The sequence below is a fragment of the Neoarius graeffei genome, chromosome 9 (assembly GCF_027579695.1).
Source record: "Neoarius graeffei isolate fNeoGra1 chromosome 9, fNeoGra1.pri, whole genome shotgun sequence".
Lineage (NCBI taxonomy): Eukaryota > Metazoa > Chordata > Actinopteri > Siluriformes > Ariidae > Neoarius > Neoarius graeffei.
Window position 1 is genome coordinate 92,131,473 of NC_083577.1, and position 16,439 is coordinate 92,147,911.

The following is a 16,439-nucleotide window of genomic DNA, read 5'->3' on the forward strand; positions in this document are numbered from 1 at the left end:
ACTGTCTGCTAGCTGCACAGAGTCGTCACTCAGGGTCCACTACATCGAGACTGTGTCTGTTCCCCGAGCTCAACAAAAAGGCAGAAATACTCAGAAAATTTGTTCCAGTAACCTAATCAATATAAAATTAGATCATACTGACTGTACAGCCGCTGCCAGCACCTTTGATCTAAAGGTGGGGCTATTAAATATTAGATCTCTTACATCTAAAGCGCTAATGGTTAATGAACTCATTACTGATCAGGAGTTTAATGTACTGTGTTTAACTGAAACATGGATTAAGCCAAATGAATATATAGCATTAAATGCAGCGAGTCCTCCTGGCCAGAGGTGGGCAGTAACGCGCTACATTTACTCCTGAGTAACTTTTTGGATGAATTTTAATGCAGCATACTTTTAGTTGAGTATATTTGTGAAGAAGCAGCGGTGCTTTTACTGCGTTACACTGGGCTATATTCTGCTCATTACTCACTACTTAAGTTTTATTGATCCATGCGATGCGTGCTCTGTTTGTTTATGTCGAGACTTCCGGCAGAGGCTCTGTCACATGACCGTATCTCACCAATCACATTGTGGGGGAGACTGTGATTGACTCGCTCCTCCACCAATCAGGAGGCACGACTGGTCCGTAGGGAGAATGAGGAGGCGGGCCAGAATGCAACAAAGCAGGGTTGGTTGAGCATGGCGGCAGCAGCCGGTAAACTGGGAAGCAGTGAAAGTTTATTGTGCTGATAAGCAAGTGACTTTTGCAAAGTTGGAATTCTGGAGTGGTGGCAGCTGGTGAGAACACTGGCTTCTCCGTCTCGAACAAGTCGGTTTCCTCAGTCTCTCTCTCCCCCGGGAGGATTTCCCCGCCGCCTGACTCCGCCCACACAGCGCTGGTTCAGGAACCCTGGACAATTCAACAAGCTACCTAACAAGCGAACTTTGGCTCGACTGGATTTATTAAGTTGACCCGGAACTACAGAGCGTTTATTTCTCTCGGAGGAGCTGTTTACGAACACTCGGACTCTCGCACACTGTGACACTAAAGACTGAAACTGTGTGTGTGTGTGTGTGTGATAATCTTGTGCGGTAATTTTGGAGGTTTTCTTTCATTTATATGCTGAGGTTTATTTGTCTTTGAGAGACACACCAAATAATATTGCTTATTCTGTAATTGCCAGTAAGGTTCACTGATCTTGGCTCAGTTGGTGTTAATCCATCAATGTGTAGCATTCAATTTATTCCGGACCATTAAAGACGCCGCCTTCCGCGTAGAATCATACGTCATCCTCGCCGCCATATTGGATAGGTCAAAGCGGAGAATAAAGATGCCTCATTCATGTGCTGCGTTTAACTGTACCAACAGGTTTACCATCCAAACGAGATCACATGGGATTACCTTTCACAGGTGAGACTGGAAAAATACTTTTCATTGTATTTGGTCATTATAATGTAATTTTACGAACAGATTTTTCTGACTTTGTGGCTAATATGAAGTCTCGCGCATAATAGTTTATGCGCATGCGTCCTTACTACTTCTATTGTTCTGGTGTCTCCGAAGGGACCGTCTTACAGCGCCCCTAGAGGTGTGTCATGTGTATTGCATCATTTTCAGCAAGCGTTGCCATATGGACCTGATATTTTACTGATCGTTGCCCATGTGGATGCGATATTTATATTTTTTTTAAATCTTGTTGTCGTGTGGATGTAGCCATAGTGGGCGGGGCTATGGTTTAACTCCGATTCGCCAATCACACAGAGCCAAGCCGCCGCGCGCGCCCGCACACAAAACTCCCGCGGCGCGAGCAGCCCAGGTGGAAAAGAGCATGCGCAGAAGGGACATGTCCGAGACGGCGGCCAGCGTTTCCCATCAATCCGGAGAGGCGCAGCCCGGCCGCGCGCACACACCACGCTCACTCTCCAAACAAATCATCATCATCATGTTATGCGGTGGCACATGCGTCTCCCCAAACCACTGGCCGTTTCAGCTTATAAAAACTCAACACTGAGTTTGAGGAAACACATTGCGGTCAGTAGGCTGTGCGCTTCTGGCTGTGTCCGTAGGCGGACGTTCGCCCTGCTGTAGCATCATAAATAACTGCAAAATACATTGCTTTGTGGAAATGTATTGACGCACTGCGGCCTCAGACAGCACAATAACACACACACACACACCGGAGAACCAAGAAATAAAACTACAAAAAATCTTCCTAACAATCACTTTTTATTGATGTGAAACCAAAAAATGCTCATGAAAATACGGTTGCTCGCCTGATGTCAGCTCCTCAGTAGCGTTACAGCTGTACACGGCTCTGGCCAAAACCTGGGAATGGAAGACTGGTGGAAACTCACTAAATAACAAAACGCCGAACATATCGTTTGTGAAATCTCCACTTTTCGAGCTGCTGTGTTCGTTGTGGATTAGAGGGATTTGTGAAGACTTTAGGTGTTTTTTTTCTGTGAGATTTGTTTTATTATTTGTCTACAAGTGCTCATTCACAAAAGGAAGGGCGTTAGCTTGTTAGCTTGACTGCCTTTATCATCATCTTTGTAACCTCTACCCATTGTTTTATGTTACTTTGTAAAGATTTAATTAATTAATATTTAATTTATTATTGTTTTCACCTGGTCACAGCTTCACAGCGCAGAACTGAGAGGCAGCTGCTGTTAAAGCTCAACAGAGTTCATGGAGTGAACACACACACACACACACACACACTGTTATGGTTTATGTGCAGACTGCCTTGAGCTTCTTGTTATTGTTAATACACAGAACTGCACACACACAGTTTATATGTGTGAAATATATATGAAATCTCTGCCTGTTATGCCGTCCTGATCAATAAACAGAGTTACTCAGCAGTTACTCAGTACTTGTAGTTTTTTCACTTAGTACTTTTTACTCTTACTCAAGTAATTAATTGGACGACTACTTTTTACTTGAGTAATATTATTCTAAAGTAACAATACTCTTACTTGAGTACAATTTTTGGTTACTCTACCCCCCTCTGTGTCCTGGATACAGTTATATACACCAGCCTCGTCTAACTGGCAGAGGAGGAGGCGTCGCGGTTATTTATAACGATTATCTAGGTGTAACACACAAACCTGGTTATAAATTTAATACATTTGAAGTTCTTCATACTCATATAATGTATGTAGCCTCGAAAAATAAGTCTACCCAGTTAATTCCATTGCTTATTATTGACAGGCCCCCGGGGCCATATTCTGAGTTTCTTTCTGAATTTGCAGATTTTATCTCAGATCTGGTTATTTCCTTAGACAAAGCTTTAGTTGTCGGAGATTTTAATATTCACTTCGATAACCCAGAAGACCCTTTGAAAACAGCGTTTGTGTCCATCTTAGATTCAGTCGGGATTAATCAGAATGTCATAGGACCGACCCATAATGGTGGTCACACCCTCGATCTCATACTAACATTCAGATTAAACGTAGACAATATAGTCATACTTCCACAGTCTGAAGTTCTCAGATCATTGTCTCATCTCATTCAAAATATGTCTGAGTAATAATATATGCACCTCACCACGCTACTGTATTAAACGTACATTCACGTCAACTACTGCACAGAGCTTTATAAATGATCTCCCAGAGTTATCAACTTTGATTGGGTCACTGTCAGCCCCTGCAGAACTTGATCAGGCAACTGAATGCTTAGAGTCAACATTCCACCATACTTTAGATAATGTAGCTCCTCTAAAAAGGAAAATGATCAGAGACAAAAAATTAGCACCCTGGTATAATGATGACACTCGCACATTAAAACAGACCACTCGAAAATTGGAACGTAAATGGCGTCAAACAAAATTGGTAGTGTTCAAATTAGCGTGGAAGGAGAACTTCCTGAAGTATAGAAAAGCTCTTAGTGCTGCTAGATCAACATATCTCTCCTCCCTAATAGAAGATAACAAAAATAATCCTAGATTCCTATTTAATACTGTAGCAAAATTAACCAGGAATAAGTCCACTATAGACACATGCACACCTGCAGTATGGAGTAGCAACGACTTCATGAATTTTTTTAATGACAAAATTGAGAATATCCGACAAAAAATTCAAACTACTAATTTAAGGTCAGACAATGTAAGTGACCCTGTAGTTAACAATATAACTGTATCAGATCAGCAATTAGAATGTTTTACTCCCCTTAGAGAAACTGAATTACTTTCATTAATCTCGGCATCAAAAGCCTCAACTTGTGTACTAGATCCCTTACCGACACGTCTATTCAAACAGATAATACCTGGAGTAATTGAACCGCTTCTAAAAATAATAAATTATTCTCTTACGATCGGCTATGTACCCAAATCCTTTAAACTAGCAGTTATCAAACCCCTGATTAAAAAACCTGACCTTGATCCCTGTCAGCTGTCCAATTATCGGCCAATATCAAACCTCCCCTTTATCTCCAAGATCCTTGAAAAAGCTGTGGCACAGCAGTTATGCTCATATTTACATAGGAATAACATCCATGAAATGTATCAGTCGGGATTTAGACCTCATCATAGCACAGAGAGCTCTGGTTAAAGTAGTAAACGACCTACTGTTGGCGTCTGATCAGGGCTGTGTCTCGCTGCTTGTGTTGCTTGACCTTAGTGCAGCATTTGATACCATTGATCATTCCATTCTTCTGGATAGACTAGAAAATGTTGTGGGAGTTAAGGGAACGGCCCTCTCCTGGCTCAGCTCTTATTTAACTGATCGCTATCAGTATGTTGATGTAAATGGTGATATTTCTAAACGTACTGAGGTAAAGTTTGGTGTTCCACAAGGTTCTGTCTTGGGTCCACTGCTTTTTTCTTTATATATGTTCCCTCTGGGTGATATTATTCATAAACATGGTATTAGTTTCCACTGTTATGCTGATGACACACAGTTGTATGTTTCTGCAAAACCTGATGAGAGACACCAGCTTAATAGAACTGAGGAATGTGTGAAGGACATTAGACACTGGATGCTTATTAACTTCCTTCTGCTTAACTCTGACAAGACTGAAGTACTTGTACTCGGACCACATGCAGCTGGAAGTAAGTTTTCTGATTCCACAGTAACTCTGGATGGCCTTTCTGTTTCTTCAGGTGCAGCAGTAAAAGACCTCGGAGTGATTATTGACCCCAGTCTTTCATTCGAAACTCACATTGATAACATTACCCGGATAGCTTTCTTTCATCTCAGAAATATTGCTAAGATAAGAAATTTAATGTCACTACAGGAAAAACTAGTTCATGCTTTCGTTCCCTCCAGGTTGGATTATTGTAATGCCTTACTGTCTGGATGTTCCAATAAGTGCATAAACAAGCTCCAGTTAGTTCAAAATGCAGCAGCAAGAGTCCTTACTAGAACTAGAAAATATGACCCCATCACCCCTGTCTTATCCACACTGCATTGGCTCCCAATCACATTTCGTATTGATTATAAAATACTACTATTGACCTTTTAAAGCACTGAATGGTCTCGCACCGCAGTACCTGAGTGAACGTCTGCTCCTCTATGACCCACCACGCCTACTTAGATCAAAAGGTGCAGGCTAGCTGCTGGTACCTCGTATAGTGAAGGCTACATCAGGGGGTGGAGCCTTTTCTTACAAGGCCCCACAGTTATGGAACAGCCTTCCAAGTAGTGTTCGGGAATCAGACACAGTCTCAGTGTTTAAGTCTCGGCTGAAAACAGATCTGTTTAGTCAAGCCTTGTGTTAATGGTGTTTCTGAGGTAAAGGAGTAGATCTGGAGGATCCTCAGACAGAGTGTTTTGGTAAACTGGGATGTATGGATGCTGTCAGTCCCCACTCGCTTGCTCACTCGAGTTTGTTGACGGTGTCGTGGCTGCTGCTTTATGTCCCGGGGCCCCTCATGCCTGTGTTACCTTCTGGCTCTCTCCTTTTAGTTATGCTGTCATAGTTAGTTGCCGGAGTCCCTGCTTGTACTCAGTGCAAAATGTATACTGTTCCTACTTATTCAGGTGACATTGGGCATACCTAACAACCTGTGTTTTCTCTCCCCTCTGTCTGTCCCTCTGAGTTACATGTTGGTTTGTGCACATAGTTTAGTGCTCAGATTTCTAAACACAATTTTATGCTTAATTTTCTAGTTTACTCACTACTGTCAATTAAATAAGAAAAGTGTTCCATTGAATGCAAAAAAAAACCTTTGTATTTAAGAACTTTTTCCTTCACTCGTACTGAATATGAGAAACAAACTCGTGCTTTACTGTTCTGTTCAGGTCAAAATGAACAATTTTACATTTTACCCTCATTAAAAATCATGTTTGTGTTATATTTATATCTCCAGCATAATGTTCTGGTTTAATTTTTTCCCCTGAAGTGTTAAGATGAAATAATCTTTCTAGATTTGATGTTCGCAGGACCAAAAAAGGGAACATTATTATTAAAGATGGCACCAACTTCAACCCCAGCACTGGTATTTAGCTGAAACCAGCACAAACTGGTGGATCAGACGTGAGAGAGAGAGAGAGAGAGAGAGAGAGAATTTGATCGGATCCTGTAACAACTGGAAAAGATTGTAATTGGGTTTGGGGAAAAAACAAAAACACTGGAAATGTTTACTGTAAATAACTGTAAGACGTTGAAGTTTTTAAGTTCAGAATATTTAAGATGATTTTAAGTTACTAAGAGACCACAAGTTACCGTGAGACTGTATACTGCTTTAAGCCAAGGTTTGTCTTACGCTGACTTTAGACCGTGTCGGTATCAGCTGGAACACAAATACACACCGAGTGCTACAGGGACATAAACAAAGTCACACATTTCTCACTTCACTTTACTTCAAGCAGTTTCTTATTTCAGTGACCTGATTCTGTAGAAATGAACTGGAACCCATTTTCTGAAAGTTTAACCAAAATTCCTAACACAGCCATTATCACTCATACAGTACTAATTTCTTGTTTTTATACTGGTTATGAATCCTTGTAGATCATCTAAATACTCTGTAGTCGGCATGTAACAATATATCGTGTGATGATAAATCATGGTACACATAACAATTTGAATCATTGAAATAATCAATGAATCGCGATTTATTATCAGGCTTCATAATCTTAGTTTTTCCGAGAGTAACTGTACTGTTTAGACAGCAGAGGGCATAATAATAATAATAATAATAATAATAATAATAAATGTATAAGAGCAGGATTTTACATGACTTTACCATAGGCAGAAGTAACACAGCTCTAATGCAGCAAAAACACAAAAACAGAAGTAAAAGTGTGAAAGAGCTGCTGTGTGATTGTGTCCAAATAGATTTCTTATTAAATCAGAGCGCTCTCTCTCTCTCTCTCTCTCTCTCCAGACTGCTGAAAGATAAAGAAAAGAGAGGCAAATGGAGGCAGAACAAATGTTCAGAGTTTATTAAGAAAATGAATGTTATTAACTTTTTTCATTTTTAATAAAAGGAATATTTTAGTTATTATATTTTACTCCTACCTTTACAAATGTGGATGAATAATTTCTGGTGAAACAAAAGTCAAAGTCCCTCCTGTGCCAGGACCTGGTCTTCCCAGGCAGTCTACCATCCTAGTAGTGACCAGGCCCTTAAGGCATATTGGGCAGCACCAATCTCTGCTTCTATAGCCCTCAACCTCTCACCTATTGCATCGCTGTTTGGAGTCCAGGAGGGTGAAATGCATGACTGGATGATTCCTGTGTTGGAAGGAAATCTCCTGGTGCACCTGTGATTTATGAGCTGGCTGGACTTGCTCCTGAAACTGCTGGAGAACAGTGCATTAAGACCTGCTTCTGTCTGTTCTGGTTGGGTTAAAGTTATTTTCTGAGCACATGGGTTTCCATCCTTATATGCTGCCTCTTCCAGGAATTTTAGCTCCACGTGAACTTTTGTCCCTTTGATGGGACGTAAAATGGAAGTCCCGTGTGTTGGAGAGTAACACCCAATGCACGTGAAAGAACACGTTGCACTTTTTGTACAGTAAAGAGTAGGTTATAAACCCAACCTGACGTAGTGTTTTATACTGGCTTATTTTCTTCAAAATACTTTTGCATAATCTTACAGTTACACATTTAGGTTTAATAATTCTGAACAGCAGTGAGCCAGGCTGATTGGTGTATTCGGGAGTACTTTTTGTCAGTAGATACCTGAATTGGTGATTGTTCACAATTGACAAAATATGCAAAAAATATATACATGTTGTTTACCAGCTGGGAGGTCCGTATCGTTAAATCCCGTGACCGAGGTCTTGAGAGTACTGAGCGAGGCCCTCTGGGCCGAGGTCACGGTATTTCACCATACGGACCGACCTTAAGCTGGTAAATAATATATTTATTTTTTCTTTACCAAATTCTAACAGAAAACGAGAGCGCCTGAAAGGGAAAACTGAGCCGAGCCGCCATTTTGAATCCTCATTCATGGCTGTAATGCAAATGGCTTCCTCCTCGGTATACAAGTGCACTTCCATGGCAGGAAAAACACTACATTTTGCCGCCTATGTAGTCCCCTATTTATACAAATAGGAGTCATTCAGGATTCAGCCATGTTTTTGCTCGACCAAAGTTCTACAGTATTATGACCTTTTTATATTGCATAAATAAAACCATTTCATGAAACTTTGAAGAAGAGATTGTACTGGTTTAAAGTTTTTACCTAACGTAATATTATGTTTTAGGATAACATGGTCCAAAATGGGCCTCATTAACTAATGAGATCGAACTGTTAGCAACAGTTAGAGGTTTTTAGCTTCCTCCTGAAATGTTTTCTTTTATTTCTTCTTCCTCAGGGGAGTAAAACTCGCTTTCGCTGTGAACACTGTCGTTATCGCTATCCATGCTGTAAAATTAATGCTATAGAGTGCTTCGAGGTCAGCGTGAACCCGGCGGCGGCCATATTGGAAGTCAAAGGTCGCTGTGTCAGTGCATTGTTGTTCAGCGAAGCGAAAAGGGGTGACAATGCCGAATACATGTGTCATTGTTGGCTGTAGTAGCCGGGGGGAAAAGGGTGGCAAAAGCTTCCACAGACTCCCTAAAGTCGTGACTAACCAGGGAATTGCAGCACAGGAGAAAAGCGAGCGGAGGAGACAACAGTGGCTGGCTGCCATCAACCGATCAAAGTTAGGACAACTTGACTGTATCCGGATTTGTTCTGATCACTTTGTGACAGGTAGGTTAATATTGTCTTGAATTTCATAGTTACTAAAATAAATGTGATACAAACTATTATCTTTTCTATGTACTTTCAGCAATGATTAATGGATATATTTGTCACATTAGGTAGCTTATGTCTACTGCAGTGCATTGTTGCATCAAATGGCATTTAAGATCCAGGCCTAGTAATGTTTATGTACACATGCTTTAGTTCACAAAATGGACTTGGGTGAAACACTAGATAGTTCACAAGATCGATGTATGTCACATGCGGCAGCAAGCTGGGGTCAGCTTTCCATTCCTTCTCACTAACAGTGTATGGATCTACATTCCCAATGAAACGTACCTTCTCAGCATAACGCTCCCGTGCCTGCTTATCCAAACTGTCACAGTAGTGCTCCATCACTTCAGATGTCTAAATTCTTAAATCCAAGCTTCTAAGCCCTCTAACGTGGAAACGAATCGGTGAATGTGTACTCTGATGTGTACTCTATGAGCGCTCTGGAGCGAGTGACTTCCAAGATGGCCGCGCAGACCGCAGTGTTACTATTTTTAGCATCATCTCGGAGCACTCTATTCTCCTGAGAAATGCTGGCAAAAATTTATAAGATTTTTGATAATCTAATAAATAAATCTTATAAAAAAAGATAAATGTTGACAAAAAATGCTACTATGTTTGTTGTTGCTGTGAACGAGCGAGTCACCAGAGGTCCGTAACCGGGGTCCGTACCGTAGGATACAGACCCGCTTGCCAGCCAATCAGAGCGCAGGATTTGGACCGCAAAAAATATATATATATATTGAAGTGGATAAAGAAGAGGAAGATACATGTTGCATTTTTTGGGTAATAAAATTTTCTTCATTTAATTTGTTTTAATAATATTGTAGGAAAATCAAATTGTGAACAAAATATTGTGAATTGAATTGAACTGAATCATGTGAATTGTTACATGCCGACTCTGTTCTGTTACACATTCAGCTGTTTTACACCTTTTACTGAATAACTGTGTTAAACTGTTTACAGAGCGGGGTGGGAGTTTTCCTACGTGGTGATGACTGATCCTTGTTTTTTTCTTGCACTTTTAATATCATCGAGCACATCACAGTCATTATTTATCATCTTTACACAGGCGGAGCGAGACGAGATCAGGTTGACAATCAGAGACTGTACAACATTTCGGGGAGAGAGAGAGAGAAATGCTGTACGTAAAAATAAAATAATGCTGATAATACTGAAATACATGAGGCATTGAGCACACAGCACAGGAAACAGAGAGAGAGAGAGAGAGAGCTCACTGCTGGTGTGAACTTCACGTCTCATAAGTCTCCAGCATGCCATCCAGGTTCTTGGTGGCGTTCTCCTTATCGGCGCTGATCTTCTCCACAGGAGTGTATTTATTATCAAACTCCTGCAGGAGAGTCACCACCTCACGGTGCCCGAAATGTGTGGCTTCATCCAGCGGCGTGTTTCCCCACCTACACACACACACACACACACACACACACACACACACACCTATTGAAACACTTCTCAAATTATCATCATATTTCATTATCATTATTTTACTTATTAAAACATTGTGAGATTCTTCCTCTAATACTTATTGAGTTCATGAAGGAATGAACAAATCAATAAAATTAACTGAATGTGTCTTGTAATTCCATTTGTACATTATAGATGTTTTTATTTATTGTAACTTTAATTATATTTCCATTAAAAATAAACCATTGTTTTATTATTTACACATTACATCTTAAAGCTTTAAATATTTTAAATATAATCAAATTTATCTTTGAGGTTAATTTCTTATTTGCTAAATGTAAAATTATTAAGCCCATTTCTCAAATTTTTTAATTAGTTCAAGCTTGATATGTCGTTTCATTGGCATTAACATTTGCTTTTTCTAAATAATAAAAAAAGAAATATTTTGACTACAGTGAAATTTATATATTTTATTATGAGATTATAATGAGCCAAAAAGATTAAGATTATTACATACAAGTATAAATACACAGGTGATTACAGAAAATCAAGCGGAGGCTTCCGGCGGGCACATAGACAAGATGGCAGGCTGACCCAACGCTCTCCCCAAATCACAGATTATTTCCCCAGATTCAAGTGCATTAACAAAGTAAAATAGTTGTTATACTAAGGAAGGGGACCATACCAACAAAGCTAAAAGAAAAATGAACACAAGATCTGGAAAACATGATAAAGTGTCCGCGGAGAGCGACGACGACGCTAATGCTAGCTCACCTAGCCTGGTCGGGCCTGGTCTAACCGAAGGAAGCCTGCTAGCCAGTATTCACGCTGAGATCAAGGCGATGCGCTCCGATGTTAAGAACGAGCTGCACTCATTCCGGTCTACATTGAGAGAGGACGTGAAGAAGGAGCTGACTGAACTTAGGGACGAGATTAATCAGGCCTTGGGAGATATCAGGGGGACCTGAAAAACACAACAACGCGAGTCGAGGAAGCTGAATCGCGTGCGGCCGAGCTGGAGGATTCACGCCGACAAATGCAGCAGAAACAAGACTCTATGCAAATAAAAATGACAGATTTAGAGGCTCGATCACGGCGAAACAATATCCGCATATATGGAATACCTGAAGGTGAGGAAGAAAATAACATGATGGACTTTGTGATCAATTTGCTGAAGTCGGAGCTGGCCACCCCCCGGCGAGCCTGACTTGAAAATACAGCGCTGCCACGGAGCTCTGGGTCCGCGGCCACCACGGGAAGCACTGCCGTGCTCCATAGTAATTAACTTTCAGGAGTATAAAACTAAAGAACTGATTCTGTTGTCTGCTCGGAAGAAGAAGGAGGTCTTTTACAAGGACATGAGGGTTTATTTTGATCACGACTATCCGACGGAGATAGTTAAGAAAAGAAGAGAGTATGCAGGTATAAAGAGAGTGCTTAAGGAGAAGGGTGTGCGTTTCCAGACCCCCCCGCCTGCCAAGCTCAAGGTGTTTTTGGACGGGGGACCCAGGATCTACAACGACACGAGAAGCCGCTGACGATCTGCGGAAAAGGGGGTTCCCCATCGACCATAACGATCCCGGCCCAGCTCCAGTACCTCACACTACAGCGTGGGAGAGAGCCGGGGACAAGCGCCATCGACGAGCATCTCACCCGGAGCAGATACGAGAGAAGCTGCGTGCTTTCCGCCACAATCCCCAGGAGATCTGACCCTAACACCAGGGTCTGAATGTGCCTGACCCCCACCAGCTCCGTCAGGTGAATTAATAACTAGCAATTTTTTTTTTTTAGTATTAATATTTTATTTTCCTCTCCCATGCTGCTGATTAATAACCGTCTTTTGGCTTGAGATAAACAGATTTGTTGATAATGGGGGAGAAGAAGGGTGGAAAGACTGCCATAGTAGAAATCTATGACATTTGAAATAACTTTTGCAACTTCAACGAGGGGCCCTTTTGTTAAATCAGGCTTTCCCCTCAGCTTTAAAGAGCATGCAAGTTCTCTTGTTGTGGAAGCCAATTTGTTGTTCACTCATTTTGTTCTGTATTGTCTATATTTCAATAGTTGTTTTTACTCAGGTTTAAGGGTAAGGTGCTCCAGGTTACAACAGGACACTGCTGACACAAAGAAACAAAGTAAATGGACTATCAGGAATATAAGATAATAACACTTAATGTGAATGGGTTACATAACCCAGTGAAACGGAGCAAAGTTATTGCAAAAATTAAAAGGAAGAATATTCAAGTGGCCTTTTGGCAAGAGACACATCTCTCTAACTCTGAACATGGAAAATTAAAGAAGATGGGGTTTACTAATACTTTTTATTCCTCTCACAAATCTGGGCGTAAGAGGGGCGTGGCAATTTTACTGTCAAACATTTCCAATTAACTGCTCAAATTAAAGACAAGGAGGGTCGCTATATCTTAGTCAAAGGCAAGACTGACCACAAGGAAGTCACTCTGTTAAACATATATATGCCTCAGATCATCTCATTATCTGTAGCCGCTTTATCCTGTTCTACAGGGTCGCAGGCGAGCTGGATCCTATCCCAGCTGACTACGGGTGACCTGGACAAGTCGCCAGGTCATCACAGGGCTGACACATAGACACAGACAACCATTCACACTCACACCTACGCTCAATTTAGAGTCACCAGTTAACCTAACCTGCATGTCTTTGGACTGTGGGGGAAACCGGAGCACCCGGAGGAAACCCACGCGGACACGGGGAGAACATGCAAACTCCACACAGAAAGGCCCTCGCCGGCCACGGGGCTCGAACCCGGACCTTCTTGCTGTGAGGCGACAGCACTAACCACTACACCACCGTGCTGCCCGCCTCAGATCATTTATTTAAAAAATATTTGACTTATGAACCGTAGAGTCATCAGGAACTTTAATCTGTGGGGGTGATTTGAATATCAATTGCAACCCAAGCTTGACTCAACAAATATACACAAGAGGAGAAGCCAAAACTCAGTATTCATGCGTAAAATGCTAAGGGAAATTGGTATGATAGATATATGGAGGGACCTGCACCCCACAGAAAAACAATTTACCTACTACTCCCCTTGTCACGCAGAATATTCCAGATTGGATTATTTTTTTATCTCAGCTGCAGATAGACATAGAATAAATGAATGTAGGATAGGTGTTAGAGATGTCTCAGATCATTCAGGAGTATACCTCTCTCTGCACCTGAATAATAAAAGGAAGAATACTCTATGGAGGCTCAATACTAGCTTGTTGAATGATAGAGTTTGTAAGGAATGTACAACCCCGATTCCAAAAATGTTGGGACAAAGTACAAATTGTAAATAAAAATGGAATGCAATGATGTGGAAGTTTCAAAATTCCATATTTTATTCAGAATAGAACATAGATGACATATCAAATGTTTAAACTGAGAAAATGTATCATTTAAAGAGAAAAATTAGGTGATTTTAAATTTCATGACAACAATACATCTCAGGGGCGGCACGGTGGTGTAGTGGTTAGCGCTGTCGCCTCACAGCAAGAAGGTCCTGGGTTCGAGCCCCGTGGCTGGCGAGGGCCTTTCTGTGTGGAGTTTGCATGTTCTCCCCGTGTCCGCGTGGGTTTCCTCCGGGTGCTCCGGTTTCCCCCACAGTCCAAAGACATGCAGGTTAGGTTAACTGGTGACTCTAAATTGAGCGTAGGTGTGAATGTGAGTGTGAATGGTTGTCTGTGTCTATGTGTCAGCCCTGTGATGACCTGGCGACTTGTCCAGGGTGAACCCCGCCTTTCGCCTGTAGTCAGCTGGGATAGGATCCAGCTCGCCTGCGACCCTGTAGAACAGGATAAAGCGGCTAGAGATAATGAGATGAGATGAGACAACACATCTCAAAAAAGTTGGGACAAGGCCATGTTTCCCACTGTGAGACATCCCCTTTTCTCTTTACAACAGTCTGTAAACGTCTGGGGACTGAGGAGACAAGTTGCTCAAGTTTAGGGATAGGAATGTTAACCCATTCTTGTCTAATGTAGGATTCTAGTTGCTCAACTGTCTTAGGTCTTTTTTGTCGTATCTTCCGTTTTATGATGCGCCAAATGTTTTCTATGGGTGAAAGATCTGGACTGCAGGCTGGCCAGTTCAGTACCCGGACCCTTCTTCTACGCAGCCATGATGCTGTAATTGATGCAGTATGTGGTTTGGCATTGTCATGTTGGAAAATGCAAGGTCTTCCCTGAAAGAGACGTCGTCTGGATGGGAGCATATGTTGCTCTAGAACCTGGATATACCTTTCAGCATTGATGGTGTCTTTCCAGATGTGTAAGCTGCCCATGCCACACGCACTAATGCAACCCCATACCATCAGAGATGCAGGCTTCTGAACTGAGCGCTGATAACAACTCGGGTCGTCCTTCTCCTCTTTAGTCCGAATGACACGGCGTCCCTGATTTCCATAAAGAACTTCAAATTTTGATTCGTCTGACCACAGAACAGTTTTCCACTTTGCCACAGTCCATTTTAAATGAGCCTTGGCCCAGAGAAGACGTCTGTGCTTCTGGATCATGTTTAGATACGGCTTCTTCTTTGAACTATAGAGTTTTAGCTGGCAACGGCGGATGGCACGGTGAATTGTGTTCACAGATAATGTTCTCTGGAAATATTCCTGAGCCCATTTTGTGATTTCCAATACAGAAGCATGCCTGTATGTGATGCAGTGCCGTCTAAGGGCCCGAAGATCACGGGCACCCAGTATGGTTTTCTGGCCTTGACCCTTACGCACAGAGATTCTTCCAGATTCTCTGAATCTTTTGATGATATTATGCACTGTAGATGATGATATGTTCAAACTCTTTGCAATTTTACACTGTCGAACTCCTTTCTGATATTGCTCCACTATTTGCCGGCGCAGAATTAGGGGGATTGGTGATCCTCTTCCCATCTTTACTTCTGAGAGCCGCTGCCACTCCAAGATGCTCTTTTTATACCCAGTCATGTTAATGACCTATTGCCAATTGACCTAATGAGTTGCAATTTGGTCCTCCAGCTGTTCCTTTTTTGTACCTTTAACTTTTCCAGCCTCTTATTGCCCCTTTCAAGGAACGAAAACGAAAACCGGGAACTTTTTCTATTTCACATGGAACAGAAACGAAACCAGAAACTTTATTATTTTTTATGTTCCGGAACAGAAACGCTTATTAAAAATAATGGTAACCGGTTAATACCGGTTTTTATTTCGTTCCTCAAAGTTTCCGTAGCCTACAAATAAAAAAGTCATTCTTCTCCTGCGCAAGTTTCTATGACCCGCTGGGGTTCACTTCCTGTGTGACGTTCGCTGACTGAATGGAGAGCGCGGGAGGGTGGACTACTATCACGTCTCCATTACTGAGTGTCTGAGCAAAGAAGAGCCTGAACGTTGCAACCTCCCTATTGGCTGTTTGTAAAAATGTATCAATTGTTGCCCTTCCCACGGGAATCATCGCGGGCTCGAGAGACGAGATCTGACGAGTTAGTTCGTTGGTAGCAGAACAAAATGTCTGGACACAAATCGGGTTTTCAGAAAAGGAAAGAAAATAAACGGAGGGTCGAAAATACAAAAAAGGAGGCAGAAAATGCAAAACGAGTTTTAAGGTAGGACAAATGGTTACTTTTCTGAGGCAGCCCGCCGTGGCTGCCTGCAGGCTTATTTATTATAGCCCATTTAGTTAAAATAGTTGATATAAAATGTTTATAGTTATAGTTATGTGATGGTTGTCCTGATTTAGACTGGTGTTTTTTTGGGGGGGGGGGTTGCGCGATGTTGCACCCGGGTCCAGATTAGGGCAGAACCGGCCCTGGCTACATTTCAGGTGTAGTTTGTTTTATGTATGTATGTAC

General features: G+C 41.7%; 1 protein-coding gene and 1 long non-coding RNA gene across 3 annotated transcripts in view; one reads left to right on the plus strand and one right to left on the minus strand.

The window, feature by feature from the left end:
- Window positions 1-644: 644 nt before the first annotated feature.
- On the plus strand, window positions 645-2,847 carry LOC132891396 (uncharacterized). Its single transcript, XR_009655319.1, has 2 exons — window positions 645-1,393; window positions 2,621-2,847. It is a non-coding gene; the product is annotated as an uncharacterized LOC132891396 (long non-coding RNA).
- Window positions 2,848-10,065: 7,218 nt separating this feature from the next.
- Window positions 10,066-16,439, minus strand: part of glsb (glutaminase b) — a 122,733-nt gene continuing 116,359 nt past the window's right edge. Inside the window, exon 18 of one of the 2 annotated variants that reach the window (XM_060930461.1) lies at window positions 10,066-10,588. In XM_060930461.1, the coding sequence (XP_060786444.1) occupies window positions 10,423-10,588 (166 nt within the window). In that variant the 3' untranslated portion in view covers window positions 10,066-10,422. The remainder of the gene's footprint in view (window positions 10,589-16,439) is intronic. The other variant, XM_060930462.1, reaches the window with a different exon arrangement.